Source organism: Hemiscyllium ocellatum, chromosome 2 (assembly GCF_020745735.1).
Source record: "Hemiscyllium ocellatum isolate sHemOce1 chromosome 2, sHemOce1.pat.X.cur, whole genome shotgun sequence".
In the NCBI taxonomy this organism is placed as follows: domain Eukaryota; kingdom Metazoa; phylum Chordata; class Chondrichthyes; order Orectolobiformes; family Hemiscylliidae; genus Hemiscyllium; species Hemiscyllium ocellatum.
Genome location: NC_083402.1, coordinates 128,260,358 through 128,277,456, shown reverse-complemented (window position 1 = coordinate 128,277,456; position 17,099 = coordinate 128,260,358). Strand labels below are relative to the sequence as shown.

The window sequence follows — 17,099 nt, the reverse complement described above, 5'->3', positions numbered from 1 at the left end:
TTGGTCCTCACCTACCACCCCACCAACCTCCAGATACATCGTATCATCCTTCATCATTTCCGCCACCTCCAAACAGGCCCCACCACCAGGGATATATTTCCCTCCCCTTCCCTATCAGCGTTCCAGAAAGACCACTCCTTCCGCGACTCCCTTGTCAGGTCCACACCCTCCCACCAACTCAACCTCCACTCCCGGCTACCGAAGAAATGCAAAACCTGCGCCCGCACCTCCCCCCTCACTTCCCTCCAAGACCCCAAGGGATCCTTCCATATCCGTCACAAATTCACTTGCACCTCCACACACACCATTTACTGCATCCGTTGCACCCGATGTGGCCTCCTCTACATTGGGGAGACAGGCCGCCTACTTGCGGAACATTTCAGAGAACACCTCTGGGACACCCGCATCAACCAACCCAATCGCCCTGTGGCTGAACACTTTAACTCCCCCTCCCACTCTGCCAAGGGCATGCAGGTCCTTGGCCACCTCCATTGCCAGACCATGGCAACACGATGCCTGGAGGAAGAGCACCTCATCTTCCGCCCAGGAACCCTCCAACCACAAGGGATGAATGCAGATTTCTCCAGCTTCCTCACTTCCCCCTCCCCCCACCTTCTCTCAGTCCCAACCCTCGGACTCCGCACCGTCGCCTTGACCTGCAATCTTATTCCTGACCTCTCCGCCCACACCCCCTCTCTGGCCTATCACCCTCACCTTAACCTCCTTCTACCTATCGCATTCCCAACACCCCTCCCCCAAGTCCCTCCTCCCTACCATTTATCTTAGCCTGCTTGGCACACCTTCTCATTCCTGAAGAAGGGCTTATGCCCAAAACGTCGATTCTCCTGCTCCTTGGATGCTGCCTGACCTGCGCTTTTCCAGCAACACATTTTTCAGCAGTTCATCCAACCTGGTGTGTATATTTGCTGTAGCAAAGGACCATCCAAATGATAACTGTACAATTTTTAAAAACCCTCAATTTCTCACCCTCTGACGTTTTTTTTCCCCATTCTTAAATTTATGAATTCTGGTTACAAGCTCTCCTGCAAGTATATCTCACTCTATAAATGAAAATTTGCTCACCACCTACTCTTATTCAGACTTCTCAGTTTTGAATACTTCCATTAAATCTTGCCTTAACTGCTGCTATAAGGCAGCTATTCCACCATTCAATCTATTCTTGTTGAAAATTCATTCCTGGAAACATTTTGGTAAATCTCCACTATAGCCTCAAGTCTTGACATCTTTTAAAGTATGAGCCTAAAACTGGATATACTGTTCTGTCTGGGCTCTAACCTATAATTTGTGTAGCGTTGCCACCTCTTTTTCTGCCTTTTCTGAGTTCTATATTTCATTAATACCAAAGATTCCCTATGTTTCTGTTTTTATTTGGAGGCCTTTTCAACTTGTATTGCTACCTACATATGAACCACTTGGTCCCCCTGAAATAAACTGACTCCTCTTTGTTCACCTACCCATTTAGTTGGTTAGAACAATGTTAACTTAAAAATTCACCCTTCCCATGGTGGTACCTTTCTCCCAGATCAAAGAGAGCTTCTGCTTAAAAAGCGGCCAATTTAATCAGCCATTCTTGAGGTAATAAAAGTGACTGGATTAGCTACTAAATGTGAAAAGAAATAATAATGCAATATGCATAAACACAGATTAGGAATGGATAGAGTCCAAAAAAAAATTGATCCAAGATCAGTCTCTGGGTTGTTCCTGAGAACAGAGAGTGCACCGCTTGCAGTTGAACAGTCAGTTTTAAGATTCTTGGCTTTACAGTTAGTTAAAATCCTTTTGGCCTGTTTTCCTTTAATGGTAATTGGCTGGTAACACTTGAGTGCAGTTTTTGAACTTTGTATGTTCGTGGAGGGCCTGATGGAGATGACTTTCTGCTAAGAGGGGCGAGATGATCAGTCTCCTCATTACTACCACCTGTTGTATCTTTCTTGAAATTTCCCGCCACTTTTCAGATAGAACATTCTGTTGGTCCCATGCAGGACTTTGGTCTTTTCTTTTATCTTTATAAATTTAAAAAAAAAACACTTTTTTGTAATTGAGTTCTAAATATCCATAGTACTTTGGTTTCTGATCCATCATGATGACACAAATTAACTCAACTATCCTGTGACCATCTTTTTTTTATTATTTATATTTATTAAAGACTTCCATTTGTGTTATCTGCTGATCACTTAATCGATTCTCTCATTTGGATGTTTGCATTTCACTGCATTTTATCAATTTTATTCTCTACAATGGTATCAATTTAATGTTTTTATTTCATTACGGTCGGTTCTGCTATAACGTGGTAGTTCTGTTCTCATGCAATCCTGTGTTGTAAGAAAATTTCATCATAGCACCATTTAAACTAACGGGGCTGAAATCACGTTATCACCAACACACTTTCAAAGTTCATGCTTTAGAAAGTGCCCCCAGTTCATCAGTTGTGTTTTAGCGAATTCGCATTATCAAGTGTGCGTTATAGTAGAACAACCTGTATGGGTTTTCTTAAGCAACTCAAGACACTCCAGTATTTGAACCCCTTCCTTTCTCGATCTAGGAAATGTGGGTCAGTCTTCATTCAAACTTTTTCTTCCCTTTTTAAACAATGAGGTGCTTTATAAACGCAGCCATTTACATCAGCTAAAGAGCTTGTGACAAATCTCCCACTTCAGATGCCTCATGAAGTGATCTTGTATTCGGAACAAGTAAGGTAATTGTAGTTCAGATCATCTGCATTTTCTCTGTAGAGGGATTTTACCCATTGCAATGCCAATTGGTGCAAATGGACGACTTCTCGCATTGAGGGCTGAATGCATATTAATATTTCCTCTCTTACAGGTAGCAGATACAGTCACCAAGGATTCATTTGCGTTAGCTGAAAAGGCAAATGTCATCCTTGATGACCTATTTGTCTCACCGAGAAATCCTTTCACTGTACAAACAGAACTGCCAAGGACACCTGAAAATTTGAATAAGCTTTCTGTTAATGGTCTTCGGTTTGTAGCGGATACTGTCACTAAAGAATCATCTGTATTATCTGCAAAGGAAGATATTCCCCCTGATGACTCCTATATCACATCGAAAAATCCTTTCACTGTACGAACAGAACTTCCAAGGACACCTGAAAACCTAAGTATGTTTTATTTAATAGTCTTCCTTTTGCAATTGAACTGAACTCAACGTGCTCGTTAATGTAGAGTTTTGAAAACTATAATTGCCTTCTAATATCATAAATTTGTACATTTTCTGCAGCAGTACTTCTAAAATATTTGAAAAATTAGCAAACAATTTGAATGTGATGAGGAATATGATGGCAGTTTGCACAATTTTAGCAAAGCTTCATGTTACATGGGGATAGAGAGAACAAAGTTGCATTCATACCATGAAGACCCAATATTTCCCACAGCAGTTTATTTACTTCTAAAAGACTGTCATTCATGTAAGGAACATTGGTTGTGTACAATCTGCAGTCAAAATAACATGAGAATTTCCTTGTTATTTTGATTCAATATTGTTGATTTTGAAAGTTTGTCTGGCAGCGCATTGGCTGTCTGAAGTATATTCAACTTCCATTTGACATGTTACAGACCAGGCCAGACCCCTCAACATTTCAAGAAGGTAACCCAGACCCTAACGTTGCTAGTTGTTTTAAGCAGGTATAAAGTGAATATTCCAGGAGAGATGCAGCTGGTCAAACCACTTAGTTTTAAACAAAACAGAATTTATTTGCAAGATTGCCAAATGAACCACAGACAAAAGAGAACAGAATACAGAATAATAACCTATCAGAAAGCTCAACAAATTATTCCACCTTAGTGATGCTGTTCCCTATACTGATATAAGCACTCCTTGATACAAAAGGTAAAATCAAACACAGGTTCTTATAGGAGTGAGTTCGGAGAGATCAGCATGTAGCTGCTTCTTTGGGTCCAGCAGTTTTTGCAACACTACTATGCTAAAAGCCAAGCCAAACCAAACCAGAGAAAAGCTGAGCTGGGAGAACTGGACACTCCTGTTTCATTGTACAAGTGTTTTTTTTCAAAAACTTGAAAATCTATTGCCTGAGGCAGTATCTGTTAGCTCTAATCAAATTGGCCCTGAAACTCTTCAATCCCAGATTTTTCAGAGTCTGTGTCTTTTACAACCTCTCTTGTAAATAAAGACCAAGGGCAACATAACCTTGCAAAAGGGGTGGCATCGTCACAAACATGCCACCTGAATACAGTATGCCTTGTAGTACTGTTTCAGAATACTTTCTGGAGGACTTTGCTTAAGCAATGTTGACTGACTTTTGTTGAGTGCCTCTCTTGGACAATAGAATACTGTAAAATATATTCTATTTAACTTTCAGGGACAGCATATTAGTGAGAGATTAATACAACAACAATTTGCATTTGTAAAATGCTTCAGATTTTAAACTTTAAAAGAACTGAGCAGAAGACGCTAGTTCAAAGGAAAACCAAATGCTTAGCCAGAAATGAAAGAGTTTTAAGGGGATATAAAAGTAATAATGGAGATGGCTGAAGGCTAATCCTCAAACAACAAGGCATAGGGTTGAGACTCCAGAAAACATCAAGGTTAATGGTACAATAGCTTGGACTTTGCTGCAAATTATTGTTTAAAATCTCAACGTATTAGGTGAGGACAAGATTTATCATGTGTATAGCCACTAATTGCACTCAAATTTGCAGTTTTTGGTTTGAAGAAACAAGAACTTGCTGACACAAGTGTGAATTCAACTTAGCAGAACGTTCAGACTTTTTCTTCAGTTGGATTATGTTCCAGTGGCCTCCCACATTGATGGTGATTTGCTTAGCTCCTACCGTGTAATCTATGCAGTCAAGATTGTGTTAAACTCGGAAAACAAATCCTTTTTGGATTGGGGGCATGGGTGAATGTATTTGGGAGTACATAATGTGGTGAATGGAATGAAGCAAAGCCACTTTTTAGTGGATGCAGTTTTGTTAATTTTTGAGAATGTGCAGGCTGCTTAACTCGCTAAGTCAGTGTTTGAGTACGAAGAACATCAAATGTCAAATTTGATTTGTTGCTTCTAGGTCAGTGCTAAATTAATTTCAGCTGGTTTCGGTTTGATTGCATTTACTGCACTGCCCTCTGTCAATCTAGCAAACCTATTTTTTTTGAATATCCATAAAGCAAGTCCTAAGAACATGGCAAGTCATGTTACTTTAATTAGAGGGTTATCACTTAAATTTTGCCACCACTTGTAAAGAATAAACAATCTCCATATTGATTCCACAAGTAACATCATGATTAAATTGTGAGGAAAGTTTCACATTCATGAGATTTGTGTTTTGTTTGAGGCTCATGAATCTGTGGAATTTTCTTCAAAAAACTAGAAGCAAGGTAATTGAATATTTTTTAGGTTTTAAGAAATTAAGGGCTATGGGGAATAGACCGGGAGATGGAGATCACAGTTGTCTCAGCCATGATTTTTTTCAAATGGCTGGGCAGGCTCAAGAGGCTGAATGGCCTACTGCTCCCAATTTGTATGTCTGTGTAGGTGACCGTGACTGAGTTCCTGAATTTGATAGACTGAACTTTGGGTAGAAGATACTAATTGATATTTGGCATTTTAAGCAAAGTATTTAAAACTGAAGTTTTACTCTACTTAATGTTGTGTTTTCTATGCTGTTGGTGAGTTTTGAGAAGATTTGTAGCTCAGGCTCTGGGTATACATTTGCTCGCTGAACTGGAAGGTTTGTTTTCAGACATTTCGTCACCATATTAGGTAACATCAGTCAACCTCCAGTGAAGAGTCCTACGTGCTCTCGTAATGCTTCAACTCCTTAAACTTCACTAATTAAAATTATAGAGCATTATTCCCAGATGTCTCGTAGTCAACCGTCTGGGGCATATAATTTGAGACAACAGGCAAGAAAAGAAATCGTAGCTGGTGGCATTTGCTGCAGAATGCCTTGCTCTTACAAATTGTGGCCAATTTGTTTGCTCAGGGTTGAAGTACAATTGGATATGGTGAAGGACAAGTCCATGAAGGGATTTAAACACAAGCATGAAAACTTCACATTTAAGAAAAGCCAATGTGGGCCATTTAAGAAAGAGGAAATATGTAAGAAGCCTAAGGCAGGAAAGCCTGCTGAGCTTTGGAGGAGCTGAAGTTATTGGATAAAAGCTGAATGAATACCTACAAAAACATGTAAATTAAACTTGCAGTAGTCAGAAACTATTATACATGAAATTAAGCTGAGGTGTTGCACCTGTCATTTTTTTTTTGTTTTCAGCGATTGCTCTGAAAGTAGCCGTTTGAGAGCCTTTGTGTTGGGAGCTACAAATCTGTTGACTTTGTTGATCACTTACATGTCTGGTCTGTATGGAACAATCAAAAGTCCATTTTGAAATATGGAGTGATCATTGTTATATGTGCAAATCTGAGTCAGTTCTGATGTCCAGTGTTCTGTTTGTCTTAAGTTCAGCTTGAGCATTTGCAATGCTGTTTTCTTAAAAAAACAAAGTTCATTGTTGGTGTTGGAGGACTGAATTATATGGAAAAGGATTTCAAAACACTTTGCTTTAAAACCTTGCAAGTAACCAAGTGAATGGAAACAAGTTGGAATTTTACAAGATGCTAAGTTGTTGTTAACCCAGGGCCTTATTTCAAATTGGTTCCTAGCAGTATCTAAGCCAGAGAACTTGAGAACAAACTGCGAGTCTGATTAAGACCAGAGTTGCTGTGATGGAAGACATTACACTGAATATCTTGGTTTGAGTAAGATTAATATGCTGCGAATCACATCTGTGTGAGGAAATTATTTCCATTTTTACACTTAGATTTTAATTTTTGTTTTTAATTTGTTACAGTTACAGACATCAGGAACTCCTGGAGATGTGCAGTTCAGGAATCTGAACTTGAGTTAAAGAAACATCAGGAAGAGTCTGTTTCAATACATCCAAAACATGGAAATCCTGCAAATGGCCAATTTCTGTTGGAGGCTGAAGGATCTGCATCTGCAAGTGAAAATCAAACAGGATCTAATGATAATACTCTCAAAAGCACTACTCCTCCTCTGCCTTGTTCCAAGCAAAACAATTGGGAGGAATCCAAAATCGATTGCTCAAATGTTGGATCAGAGAATGAGCCACACCACTCCAGTAATAAAGTTGCAGGTAGTGATGCAGCTGATACATTGATTCATAAAAATCAATGTCCTCATGATTCCCAAAGTTTGGGTGAGGATTGTGCCTTCACTTCTAAAACAAGTGCCACGAGCAATGCAACAATAACAAGTGAGACTGTTTCTGATCACCTCGTACAATTCTTGGCACTTGACAGGTTAAGTTCCAAGTCTCCAATTAAGAAGGAGAAATTATCAAAAAGTTTTGTAATGGAAATGTGTAAATATGATACAAAATCAGAAAATGTTGGGTCCTTTTCATCCTCGGAGTGTGACTTAGACCGGACAGTACCTTGGAATGGATCACGAAATTTTGATTCTGATCTCTCCACCTCAATAAAGCTGAGGTTTGGAATTTTGCAGGAGACTATTCCTGATGTGCTCGATGATGAAAGTTTGAACAGTTCCAGAAATATGGAGGTTGGTCAGCTGGATGACTACCATTTGGACATAAAGAATTTGCGCAGTAGATTTGAGCGAGTGTGTAAAGGTTTAGCCACCACAGTGTATGATGGAAGTGAAGAACAATGTTCAGATGAACACACGGAGACTTCTGATTTCTATTTTAACGGCAATACTAAAAACGATTATAAGGCAGAACATCTCAGTGAAATTGTTTCTATTGATGATGAAACTGGTTCAGATAAACTCTTTTCCTTAGAAACAGAATTTTTGAAAGATCTTTCCCTGGTGTCTTTGGAATTTCCTCCTTCATTGGGAGGCTCTCTTTTGAATGACCCAGTGGTTGAAGATGACGTCCTTGACCTTTCCGAGCACAGTTCTTCCAAGAGTAAGTGTATGCAATTGTTTATCATAGATATAAATAGTTGTCAACATAAAATAGGTGACTTGAACTTTATTAATTGATGTTGGGTGATGGTTCAGTGTCCCTTTCGTAGTTAACAAAGCTTTTCTGAGAACTGAGTGATCCATTTCATGCAGATTAAAAACAGGAGGCAACCATTTAATCGCTGGAACCTCTTCCTCCATTCAAATTAAGTACTAGCTGACTGACTTAACTCCACGTTCTTGCCTTTGCTCAATAATCACTTGATACCTTTTGACAAACAATTTTTGTAATCTTAACCAATAGCTTTTCAATCATACTAAAAATTATTTTTAACTTTTAGTCATCACTTGTAAATGTGTTAGGCTCTTGAGCAGCATGAGAGACAAAGGAAGTCGGGGTTTTTTTTTCATTCATGCGTGGAATGTTGGTGCTGGTATTTGTTGCCTGTTTGTAGTTTCATTTAAGATGGTAGTGAGCCGCTGCCTTGAACTGCTGCAGTCCATGTGCTGTAGGTTGCCCTTTGGAAGTGAATTCCAAGATTTTGACCCAGTGTCAGTGAAGTAACAGCATTATATTTCCAAATCAAGATGGAGTGGCTTGGAGGGGAATTTACAGGTGGTGATATTCCCATGCTTGTGCTGCCCTTCTCTTTTCAGTTGGTAGTGGTGATGGGTTTTGAAGGAACTTTTTATTCTTTGGGCATTACCTTTCCCATAACTGTCATCAATGATCCATGTTTGAATGGTGGTGCTACCTCCACAAATAATAAAGCTTGGATCTGTTAAACCAGTCCATCAAGATGGTTTACTTGCATTTGTATTCATGCTTCTACTATTAAAACCCTCTGCCTTGTTGGTCAAGCCAGAAAAATGTGATATGTTGTAAATAATCCATATCATGTGCTCATGTATCAACCTTTTTTTTTGAACCCCAGTGGCTCTTGATACTTTTTAACTTTCGAAATCCTATATCCTAATTACAAGTCCCTCACTGCCTTGGCCACATACAATTTTCTTTTCTCATTTGCTCATAGCATTCATTAATAGTACAAATCATCGTGAATGAATATGATTTATTCGCCGTTGTGGAGACATTTGCAGGATTATCATGACTGGGAGTTAAATATCCAGGGGTAACAGACTATAAGGTTGAATCCATCTGGGTGAAAATTAGAAATGATAAGAAAACGTCACTGATAGGCCACCAAATAGTCATATCACATTAGGGTGGGCAATAAACAAAGAAATAACTAGTGCTTGTAAAAATGGTATGGCAGTTATCATGGGGGATTTTAATCTACATGTTGCTTGGTCAAACCAAGACTGTCAGGGTAGTCTTGAGGAATTCATTGAAATGTATTTGTGACTCTTGTCTTGAACAGTATGCAATGGAACAGACGAGGGAGCAAGCTATCCTAGATCTGGTCTTGTGTAATAACACAGGAATAATTAATGTCATAGTTAGGGATCTTCTTGGAAGGAGCAATCACAGTTTGGTTGAATTTAGATGGAAAGTGTGAAGATAAAATCCAGTACTAGGGTCCTACGCTTAAGCAAGAGATGACAATAGGATGAGGGAGGAGTTAGCTAAAGCAAAGACTTTTTATGTAGGACAGTTAATGAACAGTGAAAAGGAAGGACTGTAGGAAAAGGAGTAATTTGCCATGGGTGCTTTAGAAAATAAGGGAGGCTATCAAATTGAAAGAGGCATACAAAGTGACCAAGATCAGCACAAGCTCGAAGATTGGGAAAGCTTTAAAGGTCAACAGAAAGCCACAAAAGCTATAAAGAAAAGTAAGATAGCTCAGAATATAAAGACAGATAGCAAAGTTTCTAAAATATAAAACAAAAGAAGTATCTTAAGTAAACATTCGTCCTTTAGAGGATGAGAAAGGGGATTTAGTAACTGGATATAAGGAAATGGCCTAGGCATTGAATAGGTATTTTGTCGGTCTTCACAGTGGAGGACAATAATAACATGCCAGTAGTTGACAAAGAGAAGAAGATAGGTCAGGATCTGGAAGCAATCATTATCACAAAAGAGGTAGTGTTGGGCAAGCTAAGGGTAGACAAATCTCCTGCCCCGATGGAAAACATGCCAGGGTGCTAAAAGAGATGATGGAGGAAATAGTAATTGCACGTGATATTTTTTTCAAAATTCACTGGACTCTGGGGACTCAGTTCTAGCCGATTGGAAAACAGCAAATGTGATGCCACTGTTTAAAAAGGGAGGTTGACGAAAGATGTGGAAATGATAGACTAGTTAGCTTAACATCTGTAGTGGGGAAAATACTTGAGTCTATTAGAAAGGAAGAAATAGCAAGGCAACTTGATGGAAATTGAACCATTGGGCAGAGGCAGCATGAAGGGCAGGTCATGTTTAATTACTCTCTTGGAATTCTATGAATTCCAAAATGGACAACTGGGACCCAGTAGATGTGGTATACCTAGGTTTCCAAAAGGCATTTGACAAAGTGTTGCACAAAAGGCTGCTGCATAAGATAAAGATGTAGGGTGTTATGGGCAATGTAGTAGCTTGGATGGAGGGTTGGTTAACAAACAGAAAGCCAAGAGTGAGAATAATTGAGTGCTATTGTGGTTGGCAATCAGTGACTAATGTACCTCAGGATTCAGTGTTGGGACCACAATTATTCACAGTTTGCATAGATGATTTGGAATTGGGGACCACATAGTGTATTGAAGTTTGGGGATGACACTAAAGATGAGTGGTAGAGCAAAGTGTGCAGAGGTTTGGAAAACTTTGCCAAGGGATGTAGTTTAAATGAGTGGACCAAGGTCTGGCAGATGGAGTACAGTATTAATAAATGTGAAGTCATCCATTTCGGAAGGAATAACAATAAAAAAGATAGTCACTTGAATAGTAAGAAATTGCAGCACGCTGCTGTGCAGCGGAACCTGGGTGTCCTTGTGCTTGAATTACAGACGGTTGGTCTGCAGGTGCAACAGGTATTAAGAAGGCAAATGGAATTTTGCCCTTCATTGCTCAAGGGATTGAGTTTAAAAGCAGAGAGTTTACATTGTAGCTGTATGGGACACTGGTGAGGCCACACCTAGAGTACTACATGCAGTTTAAGTCTCCTTATTTGAGGAAGTATGTGCTGACACTTGAAGGGGTGCTGAGGAGGGTCACGAGGTTGATTGTGGAGTTGAGGGAATTGGCTTAGGAGAGACTGAGTAGACTGGAATTGTCATTGGAATTTAGAATGAGGGGAGATATTATATAAACAAACTTGAAGGGAATAGATAAAAGTAGAAAAGATGTGTCCCTGGCGGTTGAAACTAGGACAAGATGGCATAACCTCAAAATTAAGGGGGGCAGGTTTTGGACTGAATTGAGAAGGAACTTCTTCACCCAGTGGGTTGTGAATCTGTGGAATTCCCTGAAGTGGTTGAGACTTTCTCAGTAAATGGTTTTTAAAGCTAAGAATTTTTTGAACAGTAAACAAATTAAGGGTTGTGGTGGGAGGGTGGGTAAGTGGAGCTGAGGCCACTAAAAAGTCATCCATGATCTTATTGAATGGCAGAGCAGGCTTGAAGGGCCTACTGCTCCTAGTTACGTTTTTGTTCTTATTTTCATCCTTCCATGTTATTTGCAATTTTCATTTTGCCTCATCTCAATTTTTTAAAAACTGTTTTGGATGATCTAGCCAAAGCTTCTCCTCTTCCTCCCCAGCAGCCTGACTGTCATACAAGCTGTCAATAATACTGCATTTTTGTGGATGAATATTTGCTTAGAATGAAACAAATTTATCCTGCACTGTGTGAAGAGAGTGGTCAAGTATTTTTTTCCTTCCAAAAAATATAATAAACTCATCGTATCACTCCAGAGGTTGAGGCAAGACCCATGAGGAAAGTTAGTGTTTCAAACCTTTATGGTAGAGTTGCAAGCTTGTGTATCCTGTACTTTCATCAAGCTCCAATTTACTCATTTCAAATTGTTCCAATCACCTACAACTGATATGTTTTGTTTATAGCTTCACTGCTTATGGTGATGGTCCTTCTTTCTGGTTATGTTTTTGGTTTCTTTGTAAAGAATGAGCTTTAATTTTTATTCTTTCTAATTTTCAGATGACCAATCTCTAAGTGCTATTGATTGTGAAAAATCCTGTACCAGCGTGGGACAATAAGTAAACCTCTGGCAGGGCCTGAGTATTTCAATAAGAACTTAGGAAATAGCTGAAGAAACATAGGAGTTCCTTAAGCCCCATATGTCATCCTGTATTTTCATCTTCTGCCTCCTTGCCACTTGTCTGCCTTCCAATTCCTTTACTTGAGATCTGAAGTCTTGATCTATTTCAGCCTTTAATACATACAATGATAGAGCCCCAGTCCTCTGCAGATTGTTCCATAGATTCACAATCTTTTAATTGAAGAAATTTCTCCTCATCTGTTTCAAATGATCAATCCCTTTGATCTGAGATTGTACGCCTCTTTCTAGGTTCCCCAGCCAGTGGAAACTACTAAGAAACTAACAAAGTCTATGCTATATACCCCTTCAGTAATTATTTTGCAGTTGCATTGCCTCTCATTCCAAGCCTGGGGATTGTGTACAATCTATTTACTTGGCTATTCAGTCCTTTAATTGCAGGGACCAATCTAATGAATCTTTGGCTGTACTGTTCAGAGTTTTGTTAAATATGGACTCCAAAGATGTACAAGTAGTTTAGATGTCTCTCTAAAACCCTGTGCAGCTGTAGTGAGATACCAGCATTTTCTTGATGACTGATGTCAGGTCGGCTGGTCTGTCATTTCCTGATTTCTCTTCTCCCTCTTTTTGTTTTCTTGAATAATCGTGTGCATTTGCTACCACCCAATCCACTGGAACCTTTCCAAAACCCCTGCGATTTCAGGAAATCTTAACCAGTGTATGTTGTATCATTGCAGCTACCTCCTGAGGTAGGTTAAACACTTCACTGAAATCCAAACTGACCCAGAGTGTTGGGATGAAAGGGAAGTAGCATTGGATGGCCCAAATGCCCTACTGTTGTTTCTTTTATTTTTTTAATGGATGGCGCAGTATTATTTTATATCTGCCTTGGTTCTAATTAAGAATAATGAAATGTGTCCATCCAAAATTACATTTTAAGGTCCCCCTTCCATCCAGTTTCAAGTATGAGTATAGGAAGACTTGTCGTTTTAGTATTTGTTCATAATCTTTAAAATACCACACTGGATTAAACCTTTTCAAGTTAGTAGTTTGGCAATCAGGCTATAGGAGCATAGATCGAGATCACTCCTATCTAATTGAAACCCAACCTCTAGCTTCCATGGAAATGCTGAACACTGACATTGTATGAAAGTTAAAAATATGCCCAAGGTGATAACATCCTTCACATTGGAGATGAATTCTAAAGAACGTAAACATCTTACAACCACATCACTTTCTTGTCACCATTTCTTCCAGATTTTGTATGACTTGACTTTTGTACTTGTAATTAATAAATAAAGCATTTTATAGCTAATGAAGTGAAAGTGAGTAGAAACTAACTATTATTTATTTTGGTTTCTTTGTCTTGTTGATATTATGCCAGACTGACCTTTCCTCACTGTGCCTTGGTAGCAGCTACCCCAAACTTTAATGCATCCCTCAGACTGGAATGTGCCAGTCTTCAAAATCCAGTCCAGGAAGGTCAATACGTTTCATGCAAGGCAAGATCTTTCATGGAGTTGATGTTCCTTTGGGTGCAGTTTGTCTCTATCCCAAGGAAAATGAAGATGCTGAGGAAAACCACTGCATCTCTCTCTATACTTTCTTCACAAAAGCATATTCCAGAAAGAGACAGCCATCTTGAGCACAGCGTACATTGTGATTCTGTTGGTGCATGAAAGATCTTGCCGCCAACTAAGTTATGTCTTGTACTTGTTGGAAAGTTTTTGAGGTGAGGCATTCTGTCAGTCTGCTCAGGGAATTCTCATAGGACCCATCATCTTTCCCTGCAGGGCTTTGGAATGCTGTCAAACGGACTTTTGGTCACGTGTAAAAGCTTTTACGAAAAAACAATGGACAGGTGATTATAGTTCAGTCCAACTAGGAGTGTCCTGTGGCAATATGGTCAGACCTGATAAAACTTTAGGGATTCAGCAGTCCACAAATCCTATTATAATTGCTTACTGTAATGTTTTAGAGTATTGGGAATTCAGCAGTTTAAAAGCTCCTTATTTATAGTGGCTTACTATAATGGTTGACAGTGTACCTGTCCTTTGACAGGCTGAGACCAGAAATCACAGCAGATGTCTGGCTATCTCAGAATTGTAGGAATTGTCTGGAGCCATGCGTGTGTTTTGCTCCCAGCCCTCTGGCGAAGCTAATTGTTTCCTTGGATAAGACTGTCTGCCCCGACTCTCGACCTTACTGACTGTCTTTCTCCTTTCCTATCAACGTTCTTCCTTACCTATTAACAAGAGTATGTGAATATCGACAATGACAACAATTCAGGATCCTATTAGCTATTTTCTTATCCACACAAAATTATGTGAATAACACAGTAACAGGCTCATGTGAACAATTCAGTATTTGTTACGGGGGGAACAAAATCCCTAGTCATTGTAAGGTTAAAAAATTCCTGTTTTAATAATGTATTAGCAATTAACCATGTAATGTTAAGAAATTTGTATCAGTCACACCCAAACGTGAAAAAGTGTACTGCTTGCATGTAATGTTCAGATTCATCAAGGGATGCCACCACAAGAAGGCCATGAGTTTCCTTTGGTGTCACCCAGAATCTCTGGCCAGCTGTCCAGAAATAAAAGTTTGTTCTTTTTACACTGAAATTTGTGCTGTCCCGAATTGAGTCTACTGACCTATCTGTCACCTTTCTAGGGACAGGTAGAACCTCATCACGTAGTGACATACTGTACTGTGGATCTATATACACAAGTTGATGCAGCCAAACGTTAGGGGCAGCATGGTGGCTCAGTGGTTAGCACTGCTGCCTCACAGCACCACAGACCCAGGTTCGATTCCAGCCGCGGGTGACTATTTGTGTGGAGTTTGCACATTCTCCCTGTGTCTGCATGGGTTTCACCCGGGTGCTCCGGTTTCCTCCCACAGTCCAAAGATATGCAGGCCAGGTGAACTGGCCATTCTAAATTGCCCATAGTGTTGGGTGCATTAGTCAGAGGAAAATGGGTCTGGGTGGGTTACTCTTCAGAGGGTTGGTGTGGACTTGTTGGGCTGCAGGGTGTGTTTCCACACTGTAGGGAATCTAGTCATAAAGATGGCATTGAAGATTTTTTTTGAGTATGTTCTTTCCTCCTGCGTATTCATTGATTTTTATCGCTTTTTTAAAGTTTGTTAAATTTTTTAAAATGGTGTCCCTGCAGATGTGATCTATTTCAGACTTCCAGGTAAAGTAGAAGGGGGCTCTGATGACTCCTGTGACACTGATTTGAGAAATGGGCCGTACCTGCACCACATAGAGCAATACAAAGCACCTTGTTCCTGATTTTGTTTTTTTTCTGTCACAGCAAGGTGAGGGATTAACACTTCCACATGCCCAGTTCTTCCTCACCTCAGCAATACGCTCCTTCCAAATTTTAATGCATGCCCTGGCCCCTGAATAATGTGCCCGGTAGCTTTAGGTAATCTGACCTGATTCTGAAGAGGATAAGAATTGCTAGGTCCAGTTCCCAAAAACCATGGCTTAATTCTTAATATACCTTGGGTCCCTGAGGCCAATCGAAACTGATCACAGATGCTCATTCGATCTGAGCAGAAAATGGTGCCATCATTAATGTGCAGGTATGTCTTGACCTGCTGGCTACCTCCCCTGCTTGGGTAAGCACCTTTTCTCAAGTTCATATCCTACCTTATGGACTCAGCAAAAGATTCTCATGCAACAAACCAACAAAGCAGGAGAAAAAGGGCAGTCCTGCCTGACTCCATTTAATCAGGAAGCTTTTTGACTTCTACCCATTGATTGAGACTACATTACTAATGCGTGGAGAGAATGTCCATTACTCTGTCAAATGTTTTCTCATGGTTAAGGCTGGTAACTAGCCCCTGCTGTGCACATAGGCAATTGTATTCCTCAACCCTGCATCCACATGGCATCAGCATTGACTTAGTTTCCAAATCTCCCCTCTCCCATCTACTTCACGCCACATCCAACCCTCCAGTGTGGCACCACCCTCTTGACCTGTCCGATCAGTCCCATCTTCCTTCCCACCTATCTGTTCCACCCTCCCCACTGACCATCACAATTGGATTCACCTATTGTCTTCCCTCTTCCCCCTAGCCCACCCGCCCCCCCCTCCATTATTCTCAGCCCTCTTCCCCCTCCACATCCTGAAGGCCTTATGTCCGAAATGTTGACTCTTGCTCTTCAGATCCTGCCTGACGTGTGCTTTTCTAGTACCACACCTTTTGACTCTGACTCCCCAGCATCTGCAGTCCTCACTTTCTCCTAGAAAGCTAAGATCTTTTTGTCTGGTACAAAACAGGTGTGATCAGGGCAGGTCACCAGCCCTAGAGTTGACCTAATCCAGTTGTCGATGACTTTAGACAAAACTTTAGTTACGGTCAGCAGTGTGTTGCTAATTCAAAATTTCCCCACTCTTTTCCCTCTTCTGCTTGTAGATGAGGTTGATGATGCCCTTGTGGATTTTCGCATTCTCCCAAAAAGTATACTCTTGTACATCTCCAGCAGATCCTAGCTGGTCAAGGCATAGAGTCCAATATAACTCTGCCAGTAAGCCATTGTTTCCTGGAATTTTCTCGAAGAACTCAAGGCCCAAGGACTTGGACTGCTCATCCAGAAGCATTGGCTTGTCCAGAATCTCCCAGGGTACAAGTATAGGAATGACATTGCAAAGGGCTTCATGTAAGGGTTGCTGATCCTAACAATGTTAGATGATTTTACTGAGCAATCATTACTTCAGGCTGCCAATCATAAAGCTTCCCAATCCAAGGCATAGAATGGGGTCCGCTAGCTATTTGTCTCTTTGTGAGATCTTCTTTAACATTGATCCCTATCATCTGTACGAGGAGCACTTTCTGAATGCTTTTTGGAGTCTGCACAATTCTACCTGTATCTTGTCTCTGGGGAAGCAATTATAATTAATATTACGGTTAACAGTCCATTCAATAGCTTTGTAATTGGTCATGATGTCACCAGGAATGGACCTCTT

At 40.2% G+C, this 17,099-nt stretch overlaps 1 protein-coding gene across 2 annotated transcripts in view; it reads left to right on the top strand.

Moving 5' to 3' along the window:
• The window catches only part of haus6 (HAUS augmin-like complex, subunit 6), a 62,686-nt gene extending 49,250 nt beyond the window's left edge, over positions 1-13,436 (top strand). For both annotated transcript variants that reach the window (XM_060840026.1, XM_060840035.1), the window contains 3 exons: positions 2,845-3,139; positions 6,847-7,950; positions 12,039-13,436. In XM_060840026.1, the coding sequence (XP_060696009.1) occupies positions 2,845-3,139; positions 6,847-7,950; positions 12,039-12,097 (1,458 nt within the window). In that variant the 3' untranslated portion in view covers positions 12,098-13,436. The remainder of the gene's footprint in view (positions 1-2,844; positions 3,140-6,846; positions 7,951-12,038) is intronic.
• The last annotated feature ends 3,663 nt before the right edge of the window (positions 13,437-17,099 follow it).